The 24,919-nt window shown below is 44.5% G+C and overlaps 1 protein-coding gene across 4 annotated transcripts in view; it reads left to right on the forward strand.

Annotated features, from left to right (window-relative positions):
- The window catches only part of ADAMTSL2 (ADAMTS like 2), a 60,834-nt gene that overhangs the window by 20,786 nt on the left and 15,129 nt on the right, over positions 1-24,919 (forward strand). For 3 of the 4 annotated variants that reach the window (XM_026719160.2, XM_087914295.1, XM_087914296.1), the window contains 6 exons: positions 5,197-5,342; positions 5,437-5,560; positions 5,703-5,783; positions 6,221-6,396; positions 11,446-11,785; positions 16,234-16,618. In XM_026719160.2, coding sequence (XP_026574945.2) covers positions 5,197-5,342; positions 5,437-5,560; positions 5,703-5,783; positions 6,221-6,396; positions 11,446-11,785; positions 16,234-16,618 — 1,252 coding nt within the window. The remainder of the gene's footprint in view (positions 1-5,196; positions 5,343-5,436; positions 5,561-5,702; positions 5,784-6,220; positions 6,397-11,445; positions 11,786-16,233; positions 16,619-24,919) is intronic. The other variant, XM_026719159.2, reaches the window with a different exon arrangement.

Raw genomic sequence — 24,919 nt, forward strand, 5'->3', positions numbered from 1 at the left:
TTCACCCCCCCCTCCCTTTGGTTTTTAGGAGATTTGTGATAGGCATTGCAATCTTTGCAAAAGCAGGGATAAATTGACGGTAAAAATTAGCAAATCCCAAGAAACTTTGAAGTTGTTTCCTGGTGCGTGGAGGGGCCCATTCCAAAATGGCACGAACTTTCCCCAGATCCATTTCTATGCCATCATGTGATATGCAATAGCCCAAATAGTCATTTTTTTCCTGGTGGAATTCACACTTGGACAACTTTGCGTATAGCTCAGCAGCTCGAAGTTTTTCCAGAACTGACCGCACTAGTTTCACATGTTCATCACAAGTCTCTGTGTAGATAAGAATATCATCAAGATAAACCAACACTCCTTTGCATAAATGTTCATGCAACACCTGATTGATCATTTGCATGAATACTGCAGGGGCCCCCTGAAGGCCAAATGGAAGAACGTTGAATTGGAAACAGCAATTAAAATGGGCAGTTAAAAGCAGTTTTCCATTCATCCCCTTCCTTAATTCGAACTCGGTAGTATGCTTCTCTCAGGTCGAGTTTCGTAAAAAAATTTCCCTTTGGCCAAGTGGGCCAACATATCCTTCATCAAGGGGAGGGGGTACATGTTCTCCACTGGAATAGCGTTGAGGATTCTGTAGTCCACCCATAAACACAGAGAGCCATCTTTCTTCTCACAGAACAATACTGAGGCTGCTACTCGGGGTCTAGCAGGTTGGATGAAACCATGTTCCAAATTTTTATTGATAAATGACCGCAGCTCTTCTAGCTCCCGTGGTGTCATTGTGTACAGTTTCGGTTTTGGGGGTTTCAGTCCTGGCAAAATTTCAATGCTGCAATCTGTTGAGCGATGGCGGAGGAGCTCGTCTGAGGCCTTTTCACTGAATACCTCCTTTAAGTCCCAATATTCCTCTGGAATTTTCTCCTCCCCCCTCAGATTCTCGGTGCCAGTGGAGGCCAGCTCAGTAGGATTCTTGGGGTTCGGTTGAGATTGCTCCTCCCCTTCTGGGGGTTGGTCAGTACATATGTGCATTATACCCTCCTCCAGTCAACGTGGGGGTTCTGTTTCCAGAACCAGGGCAAGCCCACTATTAGGGGGCATTCCATCCCAGGAGCCACAATAAAACACAAAGTCTCTCTACGCTTCCCCATCGTCATTTCTACCGGTTCCATTATGAAATGTGCAGGGCCACCCCCAGCTACCGATCCATCCAGTTGGCAAAATGCTATGGGCATTTTTAAAGTCTTTAGCCTTAAGCCCATTTTCTCTATGACTTCCGAGCTGATTACGCACCTTGTGCACCCAGAGTCTAACAAGGCCAACATTTCCCCTTTGGCTCCCGACGTTGGTACCCTTAATCTCACTGGAATGATCATAGGGCCCTTGTTTGGACTTACCACTGAGTTGTCTTCTGATTTGGATTCACTCTCTTCAGAAGAGGTTGGAGTTCCCAGCTCCTCTCCTTTTGGAGGGGCGATCTCTACAACCTCCTTCACTTTAAGCGCCGTTTCGCAAGGCTTTGCTGGGGGGTTTTCAGGTTTTTTTCCTCCTCCTGGCACCCCCTTTGGCTCTAGCTTGGCACGGCAGTCTGCAGCCCAGGGACCTTCCTTCCCACATCAGAAGCATGCAGTGGTCTTGGGTTTTGCTACCATTCCTCTTTCCTTTTGAGGCTTTAAGGCTTCTCGAGGGCTGGTGGGGGAGGACTTGCTCCAACCAAGGCCCCCCGGTGTCTGTTTCGGATCAGATCAATTTCCACCTCTGCTGCCAGCACGTACCACAGCTGCAGCTCACTGGGGTCTCTTCTGGCAATACAGGTTTGATATACATCTTCATTCAACCCATCCTTAAAAGCTTCTATCAGGGCTCCCTGGGACCAGCCTCGAATATGACACACCAGCTCTCTAAATTCCTGGGTGTACCCAGGAGGCACCTTTGGAGTTCTACGTCTTCTGGCAATTACTCCCCCTGCCGGGGGCCCCTGAGCTGCTGCTGCCTGTTGTGCCAGCCCAGGTTGATTTATGGGGGTGGCTGCTCTGATTCTTTTGGCTGGGGCTGCCTCCCCCTCCCCCTCCTCTCCCTCATACCTTTGATCAGTTTGAGGTTCTCCAATAGCTTCATTTAGAAGATGCATGGCTTGAGTTAGTAAAAAAATCTTTCTTTCCTTCTCTTACCATGGCTCTCTCTTCCACACCGACGGGTAATGGTCACTCCTGGAGGAGGCTTTTCCTCAAGATCCTTCCAGCCGACTCCCAGGGACCATTTGGGTTTTACAGCTGGTTTTTCGCCAAGACTTAATTCTGCCAACAAGTCAGCTTCCCCTGCTGCCTCTAACAGCAGGGAATCTTGTCCTCCAATCGCTCCCAGGTCTTCTTGGTTGCTGGCTGGATTAGACATTGTGTTCAGACCCCCTAGGAAGAAAATGTATTAATTCTCCAGGTGGGCTGGTAAAGTGGAGATTCAGAATAATGTCAGCTGGTGCTCCATTCAAAATTCAAGAAAGAAATACTTAGACTCCATTAATTAGAGAAAAGACATCTTTTACTGGAAATCAAGTGGTAGCAACAAAAGAATTCTGAATCTGAGAAAATGGGCACATCAATCACATATATAAAGTGATGGCAACGTTCCCATCCCCAATAGTTCAATTGGCTCATCCAATTAAAAGTTGCTTATATCATCCTGTGGGCATCTCCAGGTGGTGATGAGGCCTCTGTCTGTTGGATGAGCCAATTTGACATATTTTGATAAAGACTTGCAGCTGTGCATAGCATAGGATAGAAGCATAAGTAAGAACCTCCCCCCCCCCAACTGATGCAGTTCTGTTTTGTAACACCTCCAGCTCAGTTCCCATAACCATATCCCCCCTCCTCCCCCCGTTACTTATGACAGCCGAAAGATGCAAAACAAAGTGGGGGGGGGGAGAAAATCTTGAAGGCTGGGCAGCTTTGCTTTACGATGCTAATGCCGTTGCGGGCTTTTCTATCAGCGAGGGGGTCTTCGAAGCCGTGGCGTAGGGCTATCATGAATCGATCGAGATTCCTCAGTTCTGGGGCATTAACGTTGTGCAGGGTCGCCATCCATCTAGCTGCTGCCCCTTCTAGGGCCAGGGTGACAACTCGCACTTGAGTCCCCTGGGTCGGGAAATTCTGCCTGTATTCTTGCATGTAGGTGAGGATTTATGCCAGGAAGAATCCCAGTTTCTGGGGGTCCCCATTGAATTTTACCTCAAGGGAAAGACCTTTCTCTGCAGTTGTATGTCTCTGGGTTGGCCAGGGTCAATCCCCTGCTCTGGAGCGGCAAGGGGTCGGGTACCTGGTATGGCTGCTGGTCCTCTGGCTTGTTCCATTGCTCGATCATTCTCAGCTGGATCAGGGGTGACAACTCGGGTTCTTTCAATCTCTGGTTCACTTGCTCTCCTTTGTTGGCAACCTGGTTCATCCCACACATTGAGGCCCTCCATAAATCATGATGCGCTTTATGTACCGTTTCGGTCGGTCATCTGCCAGTGGTTCCTCGACCCATTCTTCCCAATCAGAAAGGGCCTCCAGCTCCATTTTCCACCTGGGTTTACCCCGGGTGAGGTTTCTGCCTTGGTTCTTCCATCCCGGGTGTCTCTCTTTCCTATGCCTATAGACCATCAGGGCTTTGTGGAATTTTCGCAGGCAGTTTCAATGACTTTGATGGGGTACACAAAGTGTCTGGCTGGGTAGTTGTCGAAGTTTCTCCCCAGAATTCAGCTTCCCCTTGCTCCTTGCTATATTCAGACATTTTTTGCAGGGTCCCCTCAGTGGAGTGAAGTTCTTTTCAAAGAAAAAAAAATTCCTCTCCAGGTTGACGTCTATTGCAGATCCTGCTATATGTAAGCACCAGGCTTTTCCCTTTCAACCGATAAGAATGAACTTCTGAAAGCTAGGAATTCTTTATTGAAAGGAAGTGATCCAGGTACTAGCCAAAGCAGAATCTAAGATGCTTCCAGGCATACAGTAATAAAGGGAGTTAGAACCCCTCCCCTTATTTAGATGTGGATTTAGTCAAACAAAGAGACAACATGTTCCCCTTTTCTGGGAACGTATGTTAGAAAGTTTCCCAGGAAGTTTCTTTCAGAGCTGGAATTTTTATGGTCCCTTCTCCTCTTGCTATCTTTCCAAGAGGTGATAAGTTTCCAGACATCTGGCTCCAGTCCCCCAGTTGTATATCATGTGCAAGTTATACAGATTCAATACAAGACTTAAGATATTCAGGTTACATAAAAAAGGATTACCTTTACCAACTCCCCCCCTTCTTCTTCCATTGAAGAATGACAGATACACAGATCTGATGTTCCCCCTCATCCTCCCCCGACAGTGCATGGCAACTATGAAGGAGCAACAGATGGCTTCAGCCAGGTTCAATTCAGAATTGACACCTGGAGGGCCAGGACCCTGGGATCACCCAAGCCCTCCCGAGATCATTCCCAGGGGCCATGATTAAATGGTAGCCTAGCTGAATCCCAACTGCAGGGGCCCCAGATAATCCACTTCATCGATGGCTTCCTGGAGTTAAAAGCTGACCACTCTCTTCCTCACCCTAATCCTGGATAGGGAATAGTGGGGACTCAATGGAAGTTGCCCAATATGGTCAGGTCCAAAGATGGTTCTTGAGGAGGAGGTGTGAACCCTCTCCCCTTCAAGGCAGGCACAACCACTCCTTCCTGCAAAAAGGCATTAACCGTCACTTGGACCCAACTAGAAGATCCTTCTCGGGGGGCCTTGATCAACCGGTGGGGGAATGGCTCCAGCACATGGGTCACAGTAATGAGGATCTTGCCATAATCCTCGAGATCTGTAATGGTATGTGGGAAAGACCAAGGAGACGGGATGAAGAAAGGCTGCCTAGAAAAGAGACTGCACAGCCTGCAGCTGGAGAGTCCAAAGGGTCAGAAGAGACCCTCCCTTAGTTGCTCAGACTGTAAAGGAGACAGCAGGAGAATTGTACTTCCAGGATTCTGTTTATGTGGCTTTAAAATAGCCCAGAATTAGCTCATCTGGCTGCTGCTTGTCTGGAGTAGCTGACAAAGCTGACAGAATTGATTGATGCAAACTCCCCCTACATACATTTTCCATCTATCACTCAAAGGAGGTTGAGTTCTTTTTTTAAAATTGTATTGATAATTGCCCTGACTATTTAGCCTCTCCGTGTCTCCCTCTTCTCCTTCAGATGACTATGTCCACATCTCCAGCAAGCCCTGTGATCTCCACTGTACCACCACCGATGGGCAGAGGCAGCTGATGGTCCTGGCTCGGGATGGCACTTCCTGCAAATCCTCTTCTTTCCGAGGAGTGTGCGTGTCTGGAAAATGTGAGGTTGTTAAGCATTTTGGTTTTACCCTCTTGCCCACAGAATTCTTGTAGCTCCTCCGGCCGCCTCTCAAGGCGCTCTTTCTTCTGCTGCTTCTAGCCCATCGGATGCGATGGGGTTCTGTTCTCCCCCCACGTTGTGGATAAATGCGGGGTTTGCCAAGGGAATGGCAGCAGCTGCACGCACGTAACTGGGAGCTACCGGAAGGGAAATGCTCCACTTGGTAAGGCAGGAGGGGACCTCGGGGATGGCTGTGGCCCTGAGCAAGTTCAGGCCAAGTGGTGGGAGGATTTCCTCTCCTCCTTCTGGTGATTCTAGCCATCCCTGGTGAGTTGCTTCTTACTCATCCATGCTCCATTCTGCAGGATACTCTTTGGTGACTCACATCCCTGCTGGAGCAACAGATATCCAGATAGTCGAACGGAAGAAATCTGCTGATGTTTTGGGTTAGTATTATACCTGGGACAATAACCAATAAAACATTTATTTCTTGCATTCTGCTTAGGAAGCAAATTTCATTTTCATTTTGTAACTTAAATCTACAGCCTACCCTGGCTTCATGACCATAAAATCTCCAAATCCATCCTTGACATTTTTCTTATTTCTGTGGCTTTTCCTCCTAGCAACACGTCCGGTCTCCCGTCAAAAAATAATAATCTTCCTCCCAACTTCTTCTTGCTAGCGCTGATCATGATACCCTGGCCATGGTGCAGATGCCCATGGTGGGCTGGATCGTTGGGGTGTCATTTCATTCAGGCCTGACCAGTGGCTGTTTCACAGAATAACATGGAAGAGTCTGTGACCACTCCAGAAAAGGAGGGGGCGGGGTGTCTTTCAGTAACTCCTACCATACAAATCGTGGCCTCTCGTTTGGATTTTGCAGCCATTGCAGATGAAGGTGGCTCTTACTTCTTCAATGGGGATTACAGGATAGACATCCCTCAAAACTTCAATATTGCAGGGACTGTCTTCAAGTACAGGAGGCCCATGGACATTTTTGAGACTGGCATAGAATATATTGTTGCACAAGGACCTACCAACCAGGGCTTAAACATCATGGTGAGTTTTGTTTCTTGGAACATATAAATACTTGTCAGTGCATGAATGTCGCCCGTCTTGTTACCAGTATGTAAATGTAGAAAATACATTGTAGAATCACAAAAGTTGGAAAATACTCTGGAGGTCTTCTAGCCCTAACACCCTGGCCTGGGCAGGAATCTTCCAGGCAAGGCTTTTCTGACTTAGTAAGGCCTGCAGACAGGGAGAGCTCAGGAGAAGAGCAAGGACCATCCCCTCCTGATCCGAGAGCAAGGAGGGAAGAGAGATGGTGTGATCAACGCAGATTGAGCCGCTACGAGGGAGGAGAGTGCCCTGTCCCCCTTCACAAGGCACACCTGGGGAGTGAGGTGTAAGGAGGTGCTGGTGGGAGGGGCATTTGTTGGGAACAAGTGTTGAATCTGTGGAGCCTCATGTGCACCTACCAAAGCCTGGAGATTGCTGGGCTCTGTCTTTATGGGGCTTACCAGTTTGCCTGCTTCGCTGAACTTCTTGTTCTGGTTAATGTTTGGGCTAGCCTGGCTTACTGGACTACTTGAGCCAGAGGCTTCTGAAGGTGCACATGAGAGCTTTGTTCCAGGACTTGTACTGAATGTGGGAACGTTTGGGGGCACAGTTGGAGCAATAAAGGGGCAGTTTGAACTGTTCTCTCTGTGCCATGCCCTGGGTCACCACACTCCTGTGGAACAGCCTGCCTTGGTATCCCTCCCCCTTTATTATTTCTTTGGAGACTGGGATAAACCTGGCTCTTCAGAAGAGCACTGGAGGACCAAGGGGTATTAATTACTATAATTGACTGCTTGGTCTAGTTTCACTCTGTGTGGCTGTTAGCCACTCACAGTCAGTAGGACAGCAGTGACATATAAGCTTGAACAGAACTAAACAATCAGCCCAAAAGCCTTTAACAGACCTTGCAGCACAGTGGCCCCTAAGGTACCCCCAGGATGTACCTTAGGATTCTGGAAAGTGTGCAGAGAATTACCCCACTCTTCCTTGGTCCTCCAGTTCTAGTCTTTTCACACAATAAAATAAAATAAAGCCCAGTGCACTTTGTGAAAAGGCCAAGGACAAGACAGGTTTACCCAAAGGGGCTGCCTGGGTCCCTTCAAGGGTGGACAGCCCTTACAGTGTGGACATTCTCCAGGACAAGCCTATCACCCTGCATCCCTCAGTGATGAGAGCGATGTTTGGCTTTTGGGTCTGTGGCTTCTGGGGCCTTTGAGCTTCTGCCTTTTTATTTTTTTATTTATTTTGATTTGTCAATCGCCTACAAGATAATAGGTATAAGTATATACATAGTTATGAATACATGATATGGGTACATGTTGTGGCTCTGAGGTTTGAGCCTGCATTGTTAGAGGATGAAGACTCGGACAATGGAGAAGAGGAGGATTTGGAAATGCCTTCCTCCCCAGGACCTTCCTCTTTGGCAATGCCTTCCTCCCTGATTGTGCCTCAGGTGTCGGCAGATAACCGAGAGGGAAAACCTGAGGCTAATCAAGAAAAGGAGGAGAGCATATCAGAGTCTCTGACTGAGAATCAAGCAGAGGAATGCTGGCTTGATGCGAGGCACCGTCGCAGGCAAAAGAGTGAGCTGCAATGCAGGAGGAAGGGACGAATCAGAGAGTGAACTGAGGGACTGACACGCCCCACAGGGAATAAAAGTGGGTGTGTTCGCTCTGAGAGTTTCGTATGGGACAACGTGTGACTTATTCAGAGGAGCTCCGGATTATTCTGTGTTTTGATAGCTTGTGTGATTTATATTCCTGCTTTCTTGTCGGACTTGGCAGACAGCATGTGTGAGACTGCCAAGAACTTTATTGGCTCAAGGATTTAACTCTATAATTACTGGATTTGCTTGCTTTTTTGTATTCAGTTGGAATTTGGACTTCTCACCTCCTTTGTAAAGGTGAGACATAACAGGTACATACAAGAAAAAATAAAAGAAACAATAGCACAGGGATGGTAGGCACGTTGGTGCGCTTATGCATGCCCCCCACAGTTCTCTTAGGAAAGGGGTGAGGTCAATAGAAGACAGTCTAAGGTTAAAGTTTTGGGGGTTTGGAGAAGAAACCACAGAGTCAGGTATTGTATTCCAGACTTGACCACTCTGTTGCTGAAGTCGTATTTCCTGCAGTCAAGTTTGGTGCGGTTAACTTTGAGTTTGTATCTATTGTGTGCTCTTGTGTTGTTATGGTTGAAGCTGAAGTATTCATTGACAGGTAAGTCATTGCAATGTATGATTTTATATACCATACTTAGATCAGACCGAAGATGGTGTAATTCAAGGTTTTCTAGGTCTAGAATTTCAAGTCTGGTGGCACAAGGTATTCTACAACGAGTAGAGGAGTGGAGAATTCTTCTTGTGAAATATTTCTGGACTTTCTCAACTGTATACGTAATGTGAGTTCCAGACTGATGAGCTGTATTCGAGTATTGGTCTAGCAAATGTTTTGTATGCTCTAGTTAATAGTTTGATATTACCAGAGAAAAAGCTACATAGTTAACAACTCTTAATGCCTTTTTGGCTATGTAGTTACAGTGGGCTCTAGGACTTAGATCATTAGAGATGAATACTCCAAGGTCCTTTACAGAGCTTGGATCATCAACAAGGTCTTGACTATTCAGCTTGTATTTTATTTTCTGATTTTTTTTGCCAATATGTAAGACAGAGCATTTATTTGTTGAGATTTGAAGTTGCCATTTGTTTGACCATTCTGATACATAGGCAAGATCTTTTTGAAGGGTAGCAGTATTGTCTGTGGTATTGAACAGCTTTACATCATCAGCGAAGAGAACGCAGTTGCTCTTAGTATGATCACAGAGGTCATTTATGTAGAGTATGAAGAGAGTTGGTCCTAGGGGTGCCTTGGGGGACACCACTATTGACAGGTACAGAATTTGATAGGATGCTCCCAATTTTGACCATTTGTTGTCTGTTTGACAGGAATGCTTCTATCCAGTTATGCAGTTGTCCAGAGATACCATAAGATTTTAGTTTTAGGAGTAGTTTGTCATATACCACTGAATCAAAGGCTTTACAGAAGTCTATGTAGATTGCGTCTATTGTTTTGCCCTGATCGAGTTGTGTAGTCCATATGTTTTTGCAGTGTAAGAGTTGCAGAATAGTTTTTTTTCTGAAACCAAATTGTTTATTGGAGAGTAGGTAGTTTGTCTCTAAGTGGAGGATAATGGATTGGTTAATAATGGATTCCATGACTTTACAGGTGATGCAGCATAAGGAGATTGGTCTGTAATTTTCAACTAAGCTGGGGTCTCCCCGTTTGAAGATGGGTATGACCGTGGCTTGTGACCATAGGTTAGGCAAGGAGCTGGTCCTGAAAGATTTTTCAAAGATTATGCTTAGAGGTTCTGCTATAGCAGTAGGTAGCTTTTTTAAGAGGTAGGCACATATTCCATCCGGTCCAATAGATAGAGATGGTTTTAGATTGTGTAGTGCTTTTTCAACATTGTCTTCTGTAAAATCGATATGTATTAGATCATTGTAGTTTTCTGTGGTTTGGCTAGGAAATACTGGGCATGATCCATTGCTGTTTACAAATATTGAGCCAAATAATGTGTTAAATATGTTGGCTTTAATGGTGTTGTCGTTGCAGTCTTTACCATTAGGTCCTATCGGGTGGGATGGACCTTGAGTCTTTTAGTTTGTTGTTTACAAAATTGTAAAAAGCGTGGGTGGAATTGGTGTGTAGAAGGTTTTCCTCTTGTTTAATGTGATAATTGGTGCATTCAGCCTTTATCTGGTGGCATACATTTTTGTATCGGCTTTTGAAATTGGCAACATGACCAGATTTGTTTTTCCACCAGAGTGATCTCTTTTTGGATTGAAGTTTCCTTATTGTTACGGGTAATCTGTTTTTTTGTTTTGTTTTGGGAGTTGTTGTTGGTGCATATAGTTTAATGACTCTTTTGACTTCAAGTAAAAAATATGCTGTAATGGTCTTCAATACCATTGCATCCAGTGAATGGGAATTGCCAATCAAGGGATGAGAGATTGTTGGCTATAAAGATCATAGTTGCCTTTTTTTGAAGTTATAATTGGGGATTACATCATTGTGATGATTTTTGTGTGGCATATGTTAAGACAAAAGTCAATCATATTGTGGTCACTGTTGGAAAAGGGTTCTTTAGTTTGTATTCCGTAAATTAAATTCAAACTATTGCAGAAGATGAGATCGAGGCAGTTGTTAAGTCTAGTATTGTTGGTTACTAGTTGTTCCAGTCCCAGATTTGTAACAGCATTGTAGAAGGTTGCGTGTATTGGTTCAGTTGTACATTCGTTTAGGGTCCAATTAATATGAGGTAGATTGAAGTCACCAAGAAAGATAAAAGCGTGTAGGCAGGATGTTGCCCATTTAGTAGTGAATTTAGCTTGTTTACATGTTTGATGTCATAATCAGGTGAGAATTGAAGAACTGAAATGTGATATTTAAGGATAGTTCACGTATGATGGTCTCAGGAAGAGCAAGCTCCTGGGTAACTTGGATGTTTTTTAGATGTAAGATAACAACAACACCTCCTCTACAAATATAGAAGATAGCAACACCACCTCCTCTACGAATTTCATGATCTGATCGGTAAACATGATAGTCTCTTACTGTGGTAATGGAGTCAGGGAGAGATGCGTTGAGCCATGTTTCACAGACAAATATAATGTCGAATTTAGCCATATTTAGTAAGAGGAGAAATTCAGATATTTTATTCACAAGGCTTCTTGCATTGAGTAGCTTGCATGTAAGGCCAGCAGTAGTTCGAATTGAGGTAGTTAGGGGTGTGCGTGCCTAGTCTTGGGTGATGGTGGATTGGTTGACGTAGGGTTGTGGTTGAAGGTTAAAGCTGAGTTGTGGGTTGTGTGACTTACTTTTGATACAGTCAGCACAGTAGTCAATGTACAGGTCCTTCTCTCCATTGTCTAGATGTTTTTTGAGTTCAGTGCAGAGTACACAGGAGTGGGCACATTTCTTCTAAAGAGCAGTGTCCCATCCTTCGCTTTATGTAACAAGGGTGCGCCATTTTCCCCCTTTCCTCCAGGTTTGGAACCAAAACGGTAAAAAACCATCAATTACATACGAATACATCCTGCAGGCAAGACCTTATTTGAAAAAGCTGCCGCCAATTTACTATGGCTTCTCGGAATCAGGTAGTGAAGAAAAAACGGAGTTCGAAGAAGGATACCTTTGGGGGCTCGCTCAGCTCAATGCCAGCCTGCTAGCCACCCTCTCCCAAGAAAAGGGCCACCTGGAGAAGTTGCTCTTTGGCCAGCAAGGGCGAGGGGATGAACTGAACCTGAGCAAGATGCAACAGACCAATGAAGTTTACCCCAGGAACCCTCTTGAGTATGGCCCTGCCCTCCCCAATAAGCCCTCCACAGGTGAGTAACTGACAACTAAGGGCAGGTTTCTTCTTGTCCTGGTCTTGCCTGATGGCCATCTTGTGAGCTCTACAAGTTGCATTATTAATTTCCATGGGTGTAAATTTCAGGGAGCCCTCAAGCTAGATGGCCCTTGAGAAGAGAATCCAAATTACAGCATCCCAAACAAATGCCTGTCCAACCTTCCCTTGGACAAAGGAACAGGGACTTTCAGAGCTTTGGAAACTGTCTGGATTGATGTGGCCAAAAGTATATTGGCCTTCCTTGCCACCATATTGCACAGCTGGCAATTCATTTGGCCATCAACTACTGTTCCAAGATTTTCATGAATTAGTAAGCCAAGGGTTTGATTTCTGTTTTCAAGTAGAAAGCATTTAACCATTGTTCTGTTGCTTTCAATTCATTTCTCGAAGGTAGCATTTCTCAGCTGTGGCCATTTTGTGTGGGGAGTTCCAGAATTTCCCAACTAGCATGAAACACTGCTCTAAGCTATCCATGTTGTTTTCAAATCTGTTCTGTCTTCTCCAGTATTAACCCAACCATTCACTTTCCTACCCTTTATATATCCAACACGTATTTCCTCCACCTCCTTATCCAAATCATTAATGCTTGAAAAGTAGTCCTGAGCCCTGGGCGACCTCGCTAGATGCCTCTGCCCGGTTTGATGAGAAACAATTGATAAGACTCTTTCGGTACAGATCTTGAGCCACCCACTCAATCATCATGCCATCCAGATCACATTTAATTTGCTTGCTAATCAACATGTCATCATAACAAGAGTCGGAAGGGTCCTTGGAGGTCTTCTCATCCGTCCAACCCTCTGTTCAATCAGGAGAATTTATACTATTCTGGACAAATGGCTGTCCAATCTCTTCTTCAAAACCTCCAGTGATGTAGAGCCCCAACAACTTATGAAGGCAAGCTGTTCCACTGATTCCAGAAATATTGGAAGACTGCTATCATGTCACCCATAAGCCTTCTCTTCGTTAGTCTGGACGTACCCAGTTCCTACAACCATTCATCATAAGGTTTAGTCTAGGTTAGATTAGGCTCCCTAATCATCTTTGTTGCTATTCTCTGCACTCTTTCTAGACTCTCAACATCTTTTTTGTATCATAGTGACCAAAACTGGTGCAGAATTTGAAGTGTGGCCTTAGCAAAGCAGCATAAAGCAGTACTATAACTTCTCATGAACTTGAAATGATCCATTTGTTGATGTACCTAGAACCAAATTGGGTTTTTTGGGCAGCTGCAGCACACTGCTAGCTTACATTTAATGGTTGTCCACTAGAGCCCTAGATCTCTCTCACAGCATGCACTACTAAATGCTCTGGTGAAGTCCAGATCTATGTAAATCATTCCATCATCTATTAAGAAAGTTATCCAATTAAAAATGAAGTAAGACTACAGTATATAAAGATGGAGCCACAGAATGCAACGGGACGGACCTTGGAAATTAGGAGCTCCCTCGACTCCCCAGTATAGGATCCATTTCTAAAGCATCTTCAATATCTGCCAAAATGAATTGAAGCAGCAGAAACTCCACCTCTCCTGATAAGGCACTTAATTCCACTGAATGCCTCTTACCACTTAGAAATTCCTCCTATCTCCAATTGATATCTGCTTCCTCATAATTTTGCATGATAATCTTCAAGAAGTTAAGGGATCCAGAGCCTAACCATATGATGAATGGCTGAGGGAACTAAGTATCTCTAGTCCCAAAGGTGCTTTTTTTAGGAGGCAACTGGACTTTCTGGTTTTTCCTTTGAAAGCGTTTCATTTCTCATCCAAGAAGCTTCTTCAGCTCTGGCCACATAACATTACCTTTCTCTTCTTACACTCAAGTGGCCAGGTGGATTCCCAGATTGTGTGCCACATCATCCTGAACCGAAGACTGAAGGTTTCCAGAGTCTTGCCTGGGTGAGGCAAAGCCTCCTGCATCCTATCCAAGCCTCTACAGTTCTGGCAGCCCTTGGGATTCTGTTTAGTACTTTTAAAAACTGTTGAAATTGGATCTCCTAAATCTGAGGGGGAGGTATGAGCAGTTCCCCTTTCTCTAAGACCCTAAGAAAAGAGAACCATTTTCTTGCAAGAATCCCACTTCTTTCCCAGGGGTTACAGTCAGATCTTAGGACAATCTGTCTCCTTGTTTTTCACCAGTCTCCTTACAGAATAAAAGCCAGCAAAGCCACAGAACATTTTGGGACCTTGCCATTTTGGCTGAGTTGGTTTCTCAACAGATGTCCAAGTAGTTGACTGTTATTACTGTGTCTTCCTTCCACAAACATTTGGAAATGAATCCAGGAGGACTTCCTCCAGGTCATCTGCCTAGTTTGGCAATATCTAACTCTACCCCAAGAATATGTTCCCCTTCCTTCTATTCCTACCTAGGTGCTCTGGCTGGACCCTCAGATTCCTGATCTCAGTGCATTTCCTTCACATGTAACACCATGCTTCCTTTTCTTCTGTGTGACCTCGTCCTTTTGAACAAAGTGCACCCTTCAGCTCCTGCCTTCCACTCCCCACCCCCCGCTTCTCTCCCATATTCTGGGCAACTTTCTGGAATCCTTGGGACACATAACATTACCTTTCTCTTCTTACACTCAAGTGGCCATTACTGAGGGCCTCCATGGCTTGTGCAGCCATTCAAATTCCTCATATGTCACCCTATCCCAGAAGAATCTTTGTCATCTCATTCAGGAAGGGACACAGTATTCCTTGTAAAAAAAACACGTATTCCTTTGCCCATTTCATCAATCCATTTGTACAATATTTAGCAAGCATATTTTTCATCCTGATGGCTAGTATTGTATAGTAAACAACAATCATATTCTTTGTTGGAGCAAATTATGGGCACCTTTTTCAAATGTGGGAATCTGCATGCATTTCCATGAATTTTATGCTTTATTATCCCCTTAGAACACCCTTAGAACAGTCTGAAGAGTTTAAATGAAAAAAAATTCTGCTCTTTGTGTTGTTCCTGTACTGTGCAAGAAACAGAACTGTCTGTTAAATTTTCTTCCAAATCTGGGTGAGTCACATTGAAGTAACTGGGTCAAATTGGGCCATGTCCAGAACTCCAGATTCTCTGGGCTAAGTAACTCTAGATTATCAAGTTTTATTTTTACAGCACAACCATGGGATACAGATAGAGATTTACAGAGTTGGAAGGGACCTTGTAGGTCATCTAGTCCAAACGTTCGTCCTGTTGTGGTTAGCCAGCAGCAGGTGCAGATGGCTGAGGAGAGCGAGGACTCTGATGAGGGGCCAGGACAATTGGGGAGTAGACTGCTGCCTTCAGAGATTGTGGGGGCTGGCAGCAGTGATGAGGAGGTTCCCAAGGAGCCTGTGCCAGGTGCATGCATGCACAGGATTGATCATAGGAGAGAGCAGTTACAGCAGCACAGGCAACTCAGAAGTAAGGCTGCAAGCTAATGGTTTCCCTCAAGAAGATAAAAGCCTAGTTTGGAAAAGCATTCTTTGCAGACAGCAAAGAAGCTCTGAAGCTCAACTTGGTGGATATCTTAGTTCAGGTTTGGAAAATATTGTAAATTAGTTCTTATTTTTCAGTTTTGGGCAGCACGGACAAACAACTTGGCAAGGCTCTTTCTTGTCAGAGCTAATTAGTGGAAAGCAGCCTTTTATCTGTAAAGGAACAGAATTCGTGATTAAACCTTAAAATGTGGGGGCTGCTGCCTTTGTCTTGTGTTTGCTCTCTGGGAACCCAGTTGGGTCAGAATACGCCCAAGCAGGAGACCCTACAGCAGTGGTGGCTAAGCTTTTTGGGCTCCTGTGCCAAAAATTGTGTGCGCGCTCATGTGCCAGAACCCAGAAGGCAATGTGCATGCCCCACACACCCCCTGCGCATTCATGTGCAATTCCCCACCCCCTTACCTGCACTGCACCTCCAGCTGATTTTCGGCCTCCCAGGCTTGAGGGAGGCCCGTTTCGTCTCTTCAGGTATTAACATTATTCTTTGACTGGCCTTCAGTGCTTTGGAAAACAGGTTGACCCCTTCCTTTCTGTGGCAGCCCCTCAACTATTGGAGGACTGCTCTAATGTCTCCCCTGGTCCTCCTCTTCCCTAGACTAGCCATGCCCGGTTCCTGCAACTGTTCATCGTATGCTTGAGCCTCCAGTCCCCTCATCATCCTGGTTGCTCTTCTCTGCACTCTTTCTAGAATCTCAGCATCCTTTTTTATAATGTGCTGACCAAAACTGGATATACTGTGTGAACCCAGCATTATGTCTCAACCTCGGAAGTCTCCATCTACATTGTGGAATTATAAAAATTGGATTTACAATCCTTACCTCAAGGGTTTTCTGGATCGCTACAGTGGAACAATGGGAGTGTGAGCCCAACTGACATTTTCCATTTCACTTTTTGAATTTGACCAACTGTTCACTTCAGTTGCCTTTGATTTTTTTTCCCTCCCCTTTTCATTCCAGAATCAAACACAACTAAAACCAATTATAAGGTGGAAGGAAAGAATGGAAGCGAACTGGACTCCCTTCTCTCTTCCGAAGAGTTCCTTTCAGAAAATGCCATCAGCCACAGCTTTGGGGATAAGAGATCAGATTCGAAAGAATCCATCTGGAACAAGACCCTGAAAAATATTTTTTCTCCCATGAACCCCATCAACACCTTTGGGCCTGAAATAGACCGCCTGTATGTTGACTACGATGACAGCGATGAGCTGCTGGCTTATGCTGCTAATGGCACTTTTATGGAGCTGACCCATGAGGAGGCCAGCAACACATCTTCGGAGATCCAGCTCTCCAATGCTACTATTTCTAATGCTGGTGCCCAGGGGAACAGAACCCAGAAGGCCAGGTAAGAACTTAGGGAGTGAAATTTTGCTCTGAGGTTGCTTGTGGTGCATTTCAAGATGAAGGCTTGTACAGTAAATTGGATGGATACTGTTATTTAAAAAAAAAGTTGAGTTCCAAAATAACCAGGTGTAAAAAGAGAAGGTTGTTGCACATTTATTGTTACCTCCATAGAAACTTACTCCAAGTGAAGACCTTTTCTGTTCTCAGAGCATCCTTCCTTCCTTAGAGGCAGAAGTCGTGCTACATGAGAATGGCCTTGAAGGAAGAGAGAAGGAGGGAATGATCGGACAAGCAAGGCAGCTGCCCCCAGTGGTTCTTCCTCAGTTCAGAGGAAGAAACTTAGGAAGGACAAACCTCCCCACAACTGACAGACTTGCTTGGTTCTATTAATGTAGCTTTACAAAAAGTAGAATTGTCTCATCTGGCCGTGTTCCTGATCTAGCTTACCTAGGAGAGACTTGTTTCTCTTCTATCTTAATACATCCAGGGCATGCCCTTTTTTTCCTGGAAGAGGAGGAAAGGGCCACCAGACCTCAAAAGGTCTAAACATGGTGATCTGGCAGGAAGAGCTGTTGGACTGATGCTTGCTTGAGCCCAGCACACAAATCTTTGAACTTTACATAATTTATCTTCTTTCATTTCATTTCATTTCTCCTTTTCTTTTTCCTTCTCTTATTTAAGCACTAAGCCTTCCCTCTTCTTTCCTGTTCTGTTCCCACAAGAAGGAGGAAGGAGACGTATGTAGCTTTGAGTATGTGGAACTTGTGTATGAAATGTATGTGTAGATATTACTGGGAGATTAAATTTACATTATGGAATGCCTTATTTTATAGGCAGTTAATTTGGTTTAAGACAGATCCAAACCATTGGTTAACACGTTTGGAAAATTGAACATTGCATAGGATTCTTATGTTTTGTTTTTCTCTTTCTTTGTTTGAAGAGGAACACCTTAAATTTAGGATTGACTTCCTTTTGGTAATTATGGTAATTTTGAAAGTAAATGAAAAATGCAAGAAAACAACCAAGTCAGAGAGCACTAAGGACCCCCTAAATGAAAATGTATTACAATGAGGTTCTTTGATATCAAATCTTTCTTCAAATAAAAAGCAAGAAAGATACACTGCTATTAATGATCTTTCTGGTTGTTTGCTGGAACAGAACCTAGAGAACAGGTAGGTTCTTTTGTTGAGTGGGGGTTCTGGAGTCATTTGGAATTGAAGCTCTTTCAATCCCAGATAACCTGGGCCTTAACCAGAATCTGGGTTTTGCATCCTGGCTTTTTTAAGCACTCCATCAAAAGATGGATATAGTTCCTAAGACGTTTGGAGTATTAAGGGGAAAACCGCAAGACTGGCAAGGATTAATTGCAGAGGAGACTTAGCTAGGCCAGGCGAATTTCCAAGCCAAGCAGTTTAAAGTCAAGCCAAAGATTTACATGCCAAATCAAAGGAGACAAGGTCATAGTAAATCAACATGCTGGCGTTGATTTACACAAGCCAGATGCTGGAATTGCTTCTTAGTAAGACACCCTCGTTTCCAGAACAACTTTCTTTCTGCTGAATATACACAGCTGTAGTCTAGCCTTGCTCAGTGTCTGGCTGCTTGCTCACAAATTGTACACTTTGGTGAGGTGCAGAGATCCCTGGAGGAATTTCTGGGGTGAGGGGTAAGTGTGGGCCTGGGGCAGCCTGCATTGCAATTGAGTCAGACCCTGAAGGCACAGAATATAAGGAACAGACAGAATAATCCAAACTTGGCATAAAATATGCTGATGCTGGTTTGAAATTGGGGGGATGATTACCAGCAATTTTTCAGCCCAACTCAGAATGCAATTCTTGATTTTGAAAGGGCTGCTGTCATTCATTCCAAGCTCACATCTGCCTTCTTGAGTCATCGTACCTTCTTCTTCTTCCTAGTTGAGAAGGAAGTGAGCATTTTGTGGCTCGGTGTGTCACAGGCGGTCTGTGGTGCAGGAGCATGACCTTGTCTGACTCATGTGGGGCTACCCTATAATCTCAGCAGCAAATTAAAGGGTCTACTTTTTATACCACAGCCCTGTAACCAAAACCACAGAGGGTGTGGTATCTTCTGTGACCTTCTTAAGCCAGACTGAGTTCAGACATACATTATAAGACGAGTGTCTTCTTTCCTAGAACTTGCTTAGCTTGGTCACTCCAGCTGGCCGTCATTGAAGATGCCCATCCATCACCATGTGCATATCTAGCAATCTAGAAGGAAATCTCTTTTTTAACTACTAGTGTACTCCTAGTGTAAATATTGAGAAATATCACATAATATATAGCCTTGTGATTTATTTGTGGGAGGCTGCTACTAGCAATGTCCCTTTGGGGGATTCTCTGATTTGATTTTTTTGAGTGGTCACCCACAGCAATAAATTGAGTATGTACCTTCTGCTTGAATGTGTAGACAGATGATCTTACAAGCCATATAAGAGATCAGAAGTAAAAAATAATAATACCTTGAATAGATACCCAGATCCCTGATGGCAGCCAATGCAACTCCCACAAAAATAGGTGTTTCAAGTCTTTTTCAGGTCTTATTCTGATATAGATCGTGGTTCTCAGACCTGCTCCAGTCTGATCTCTTAGGGTAGTATATCTCTTGATGCCATTTGAAGTGAAAAGGCTCTTTTACTCAGGAATCCTGTTTGCAGGATTCAAGCGGAAACTAAAATTCCCGTGCACCAGTACAAAACTAAAACCCCTGGTTTTTCCTCCCCCCCAATCCCCGTGATCCATCAATGTGTAGACAATCCACTATCGCCTAGGGAAGCTCCGAGATGTTTTGGGCTGGTGAATTTCCACACTCAGGGCAAATAGCCTTGAAGATGCCAATGTACCAGCACGAACCAGATTCCAAACAGCTCTGTTCTTCCTCAGCTGGCAATTCCACCCTCCCAGTTTCCTGCCCTAAAGGTATACAGCAAAGTGCCCATTTGTTCTCCGCTTCCTTTCCCTGGCACCAGCAAGTTGCCAAGCCAAAGCTGATGGTTCTGACAGCCTGTCTCCCCTTGACAGGGACGTTAGTCCTGCAAAACAAATGAAAGACACAACATAAAAGAGAAATAAGGTAGAAATACAATTAGAGTAGGTACTATTTCAGTTTATTGAGATACTGGTTGTGGAAGCATTTGAGACGCTTGGCTGCTTTAATATGTTTAAGATCCACCCATTCATTTTCTAAAGGAGGGAAGTCCTTCCACGCTACCAAATACTGAAGATTTCCTTGGTGACTACAGGAGTCTAAAATATTCTTAATTTCAAAATGTTGTCCCCTTCAATCATGAGGGGTTTGGGTGAGGGTGGTGGCTGAATTGGGTGTTGCGGGGATTGAGTTTCTGGTTTCAGTAGGCTACAGTGGAAAATTGGGTAAATGAGCCTAAGGGCCTTCAGCAGTTTGAGATCAACTGTGTTGATAATTCTCTTGATGGGGAAAGGGCTTGAGTCCCAGTTTTCTAGATTGCCTGGATTGTATGTATTTGGTAGACAGATAGATCCAGTCTCTTATTTTGAAGTCTTTGAGCTTTGTTCATTTTTTGTCTGCCTGTTTTTTTATAAATCTCTCTTGCTTCCTCCAATGATTTCCTTGACAACAGGCCATGAGTCTTGTAGCTGGGCAACCCAACCCCTTAGGGATGAGATGTGGGGGTTGGTTAGGGTAGCTCAGGCATGGGCGCAAAGTCTTCTCCTGTGGCCATTTTGAAAGGGGTGAATCCGGTACTGCTATGTATTATTATAGGCCACCTCACTAAATGGCAAGAGGTCTGTCTAATAGGCTGGGCTCAAAATGTACTTGTTTGGAGAACAAATCAGTATTCACCCAAATTATGGTGTTTCTGGAACTTTCTGGGAGCTCCACTATAAAGTCCATAGAAATTTCCTTCCAAGGGGTGTTGGGCTCTTCCACAGGTTGGAGGAGTCCTGATGTTTTCTTGCTGCTGTTTGGCTGAAGCACAACCTGGGCAGATAGCCACGTAACTTTGAGTGTCTTTTTGAAGGGATGGCCATCAGAATTGGCATTTAATCAGGTGTAGCATTTCTACAAAGCCAAAATGTCCGGCTATTTTTGAGTCATGGCTTTTCTCCAGAATTAGTAACTTGTAGGTTTCTTTCTTTGCCCCCACCCAAGCTAAACTTCCTTGCAATGTGCATTTGTTCTTGTCTAATGCCATCTTTAGAGTGCTTGCTATGCCTTCTCTCACCTGAGGTTCTGCTTTGCCTGCCTTCGGGTGGTAACCAGAGCTGCAAGCTGGCGAGATGGAATAACTGGTCTCACTATTTCCTGTTTGGAGCTGTTGTATTGGGACATCCTTGAAAGTGCATCAGCTAAAAAATTCCCACCAGTGGCACAGGATTAGCAGAGGATGAAATTAAACAGATGAAAGAACTGAGCCTACCAGACTTGCTTGGGTGATAGCCGCCAGGGCATATTTAGGGCTTCTTGTGGTCAGTCCACACCTCAACAGGGATCTTGCTCCCTTCCAGGAAGTGCCTCCACTTTAAGAGTGTCCAGTGCATTCAAAAATCAATAAAACTTGTTCTTAAAAAAAAAGAGTGTCCAGTGCATCACATAAGCCTCCTTCTCCCAAACTGCCTACCTCCATGCAGTATCAGTTAGCTTCTTGGAGATGTATGCACACCACTACAGGGCATGCTGGCTGTTCTTTTGTACAAGGACTTCCCCACCACCATATCACTGTCATCTGCCTGAATGATAAGGGGCTGAGGTTTTTTTAGCACCAACATGGCAGCAAACGACCTTTTGAGTTTTTCAAACTCTGCCTGGCACTCTATTAACCACTTCAAGGGCTGGTTTTGATTTGGGCTTCCCCTCCCCTTCATCTTTAGCAGATTGGTGATGGGGAGGGTGATCTGGGTGAATGACAGGATCAATTGGTAGTAAAAGTTTGCAAATCTCAAAAAGTTTGAGGTTGCCTTAACTTTCTCGGGGTCCATCTCTCTCCCCTCATAGGAAATGCAGTAACCCAAAAAGTCAATTTTGCTCTGATGGAACACATACTTTAAAAGTTTAGGAGCCCTAAGTTTTTTTGAGTACCACTCTTAACTAGTTTCACATGCTCTGCCATAGATTCCATATAGATCAATACGTCATTCAGTTAGACCAACATGCTCTTATACAGTTGTTCATGCAGCACCTCATTTATCAGCTATAAGAAAACCATAGGGGCCCCTTGTAACCCAAAGGAGGCGGGGACACTGAATTGAAAACACCCTAAGGGACAGTTAAATAGCAGTAGCATTTAGACTTACTGCTTCACAATTATAGCCCCTTATGGCCCTCAACAATCTGGGTCCTCATTTTACTCACCTTGGAAGGATGGAAGGCTGAGTCAATCTTGAGCTGGTCAGGATCAAATTGCTGGCAGTCAGCAGAATTAGCCTGCAGTCCTGCATTCTAACCACTGCTCACTGTGGCTCTTAAAAGAGGTTTCCTACTATTTATTTGTCAGATACTTTATGACACCTAGTTTATCTTGCCAAGTCCAAATACAGCATAGGAATTTGGTTTTGATGGAGCCACCTTATTTCAGAGGAACATACTGCATATCAAGAATAAACTTCCTTGTAGGAAGGAATGCATCAACCTGATGACAACACAAATGTTGAAGCTACCTGGATCAAAGGATGAACTAATAGAAAAGACGTCTTGCTGCAGACTATGAAACCAGTCAGAAGAGGGTTATATATGCAGGCAACTGAGTGATGCCATGTTTGTGATGCGACCAGACCCAAGGGGCAGACTGTGCAGAGAGAGAGAGACAATCCAATACAGGGGTGTCAAGCTCAATTTCATTGAGGGCCACATCGGGGTTCATTTTTACCTGGGGGGGGACTGGGTGGGTGTAGCCAAAGTGGCCAGTTCAATGACACTCATGTTGGGGACATCTGTGGTGGCCCGTGTGCCCTGTGAGCAAAAATGGAGCTTGGGAGGGCTGCATGTGGCCTTCCTGAGCTCTGTTTTTGCTTGCAGACAGTTAAGAAAACCTTAAAAGCTAAAATGGAATTTCTTGAAAATGTACAAAAAGAAAAGCAAATTCTAAAGAAATAGACATGGTTGAACAGGCAGCTCCCAAGAGCTGAGGTGAACTGAAACTAAAGGAAAAAAAAGCACTACAAATTATAGAAGGAGGGACACATAACAAAGGCATAAAATGAAACAAGAGACAAAAGGGACAGTTACAAAAATGGAAAGAGGGACACATAACTAAGGCTGAATATCAGCAGATAGGCCGAATCTGCAAAGGTAAGTCAGGAAAGCACAGGCTCAGATAACAAAAAAACAAAGAAAAAGTTTTTTTCAACATATAAATAACAAGAAAAAAGTAAAGGAAACTGTTGGTCCACTAAAGAGAGAAGATGGCAAAGAAGTAACAGGCAGCAGAGAAAAAACAGAGCTGCTTAGCTCTTTGTTTGCATCAGTCTTCATGTAAAAAGAAATTATAGCCCTATGACCTATAACAGACTGGAAATAAAAATTAAAATAAGCAAAAAAGTGGTAAGAGAACACCTGTCTGATCTTGGTGAATATAAATCACTGGGACCTGACAGATTACATCCCAGAGTTCTGAAGCAGCTGGTAGATATTATCTCAGAACCATTGTATCATATCTTTCAAAAATCCTGGAGCATGGGGAAAGTACCTGAAGGTTGGAAAAGAGCTGATGTGATTCCCATCTTCAAAAAAGGAGAGAAAAAAACAGACCCAGGAAACTACAGACCAATCAATCTAACATCAATACCTGGGAAGATACTGGAAAAAATAACCAAAGAAAAGATCTATGAACATCTAGAAACAAATCAAGTTATAACTAATAGCTAGCAGTGGTTTGTTAAAAACAGATCATGCCAAACCAATCTCATTTCATTATTTGACAAAGTGACTAAATTAATAGATCAATAGAAATGCTGTGAACATAGTATACCTAGATTTCAACAAGGCATTTGACAAAGTAGATCTTACAAAGTATCTTACTTCTTGGTAAGGTAGAAAAAAGTGGGATAGACAGCATCACCACCAGAAGGATTTGTAACTGGCCGACAAACCAAACTCAATGAGGCGTACTTAATGGATCTTACATGGAGGGAAGTAAGCAGCGTGGTACCACAAGGTTCCGTCTTAGGCCAAATTCTCTTCAATATCTTCATAAACAACTTAGATGAGGGGAACTCATTACATTTGCAGACAACACTTAGCTAGCAGGAATAGGTAACACTCCAGAAGACAAGATCTAAAATATCTAAAAAGTTCACAGATTAGGTGAATCCTGGCTCAAAAATAGTGAACAGTGAGAGGGACTTAGCAGTCCTAGTGAATGATCAGCTTAAATATGAGTTAGTACCGTGTTTCTCCAACAATACGGCCTCCACCAATAGGAAGGCCCAGCAGGATTTCTAGGCATGAGGTGAAATTAAGCCCTGCCCTCAAAATTTACACCTATTCAAACCATGCTTTTCCCTACCATTTCTCACATTGTTCGTTAGAACTACACGAGGTGAAGAGAAATGGGCGGGGGAAGGGGGGGGGATGAGGAGAAAACTTGCCTATAGGAGTGCCCTGCAGGTAGCCTAGGCTAGAATACCCCGATAGCCGATAGAAGCTCCCTGAAGGCAGAGTCCCCAGCTGCTTCAGGGCGTGGTGTGGCTACCCGTGTCCCCTCACCTTTAGGGCAGTCTTTTTCAGGCGATGGAAGCTCCCCAAATGCAGTCACCAGCTACTTCAATCGGCTGGTAAAGATGGCTTCACAGCGAGGGGAGTGTGTGCCACACTTTGCCCCGAAGCGCCTGGGGACTCTGCCTTCAAAGGAGCTTCGATCGGCTGGTAGGCAGTCTTTTTTGGGCAATGGAAGCTCCCCAAATGCAGTCACCAGCCATTTCGGGGCAAGGTGTGGCACACACACAGTCCCCTCACTGCGAGGCCGCTTCTACCGGCCGATCAAAGTGGCTGGTGACTGCATTTGGGGAGCTTCCATCACCCAAAAGAGACTGCCTAAAGGTGAAGGGACACGGGCAGCCATGCCTCGCCCTGAAGCAGCTGGGGATTCTGCCTTCAAGGGAGCTTTCGTTTGCCAAAAGAAGCGGCCTCGTGGCGAGGGGAGTGTGTGTGTGTGCACTCGCCCCGAGGCTGCTTCTACTGGCCGATCGAAGTGGCTGGTGACTGCATTTGGAGAGCTTCCATCACCCAAAAGAGACTGCCTAAAGATGAGGGGACACAGGCAGCCACATCTCCCCCCCTAAGCGGCTGGGGACTCTGCCTTCAAGGG

This window comes from Pseudonaja textilis, chromosome 17 (assembly GCF_049901715.1).
Source record: "Pseudonaja textilis isolate UNSWEBS1 chromosome 17, rPseTex1.2, whole genome shotgun sequence".
NCBI lineage: Eukaryota > Metazoa > Chordata > Lepidosauria > Squamata > Elapidae > Pseudonaja > Pseudonaja textilis.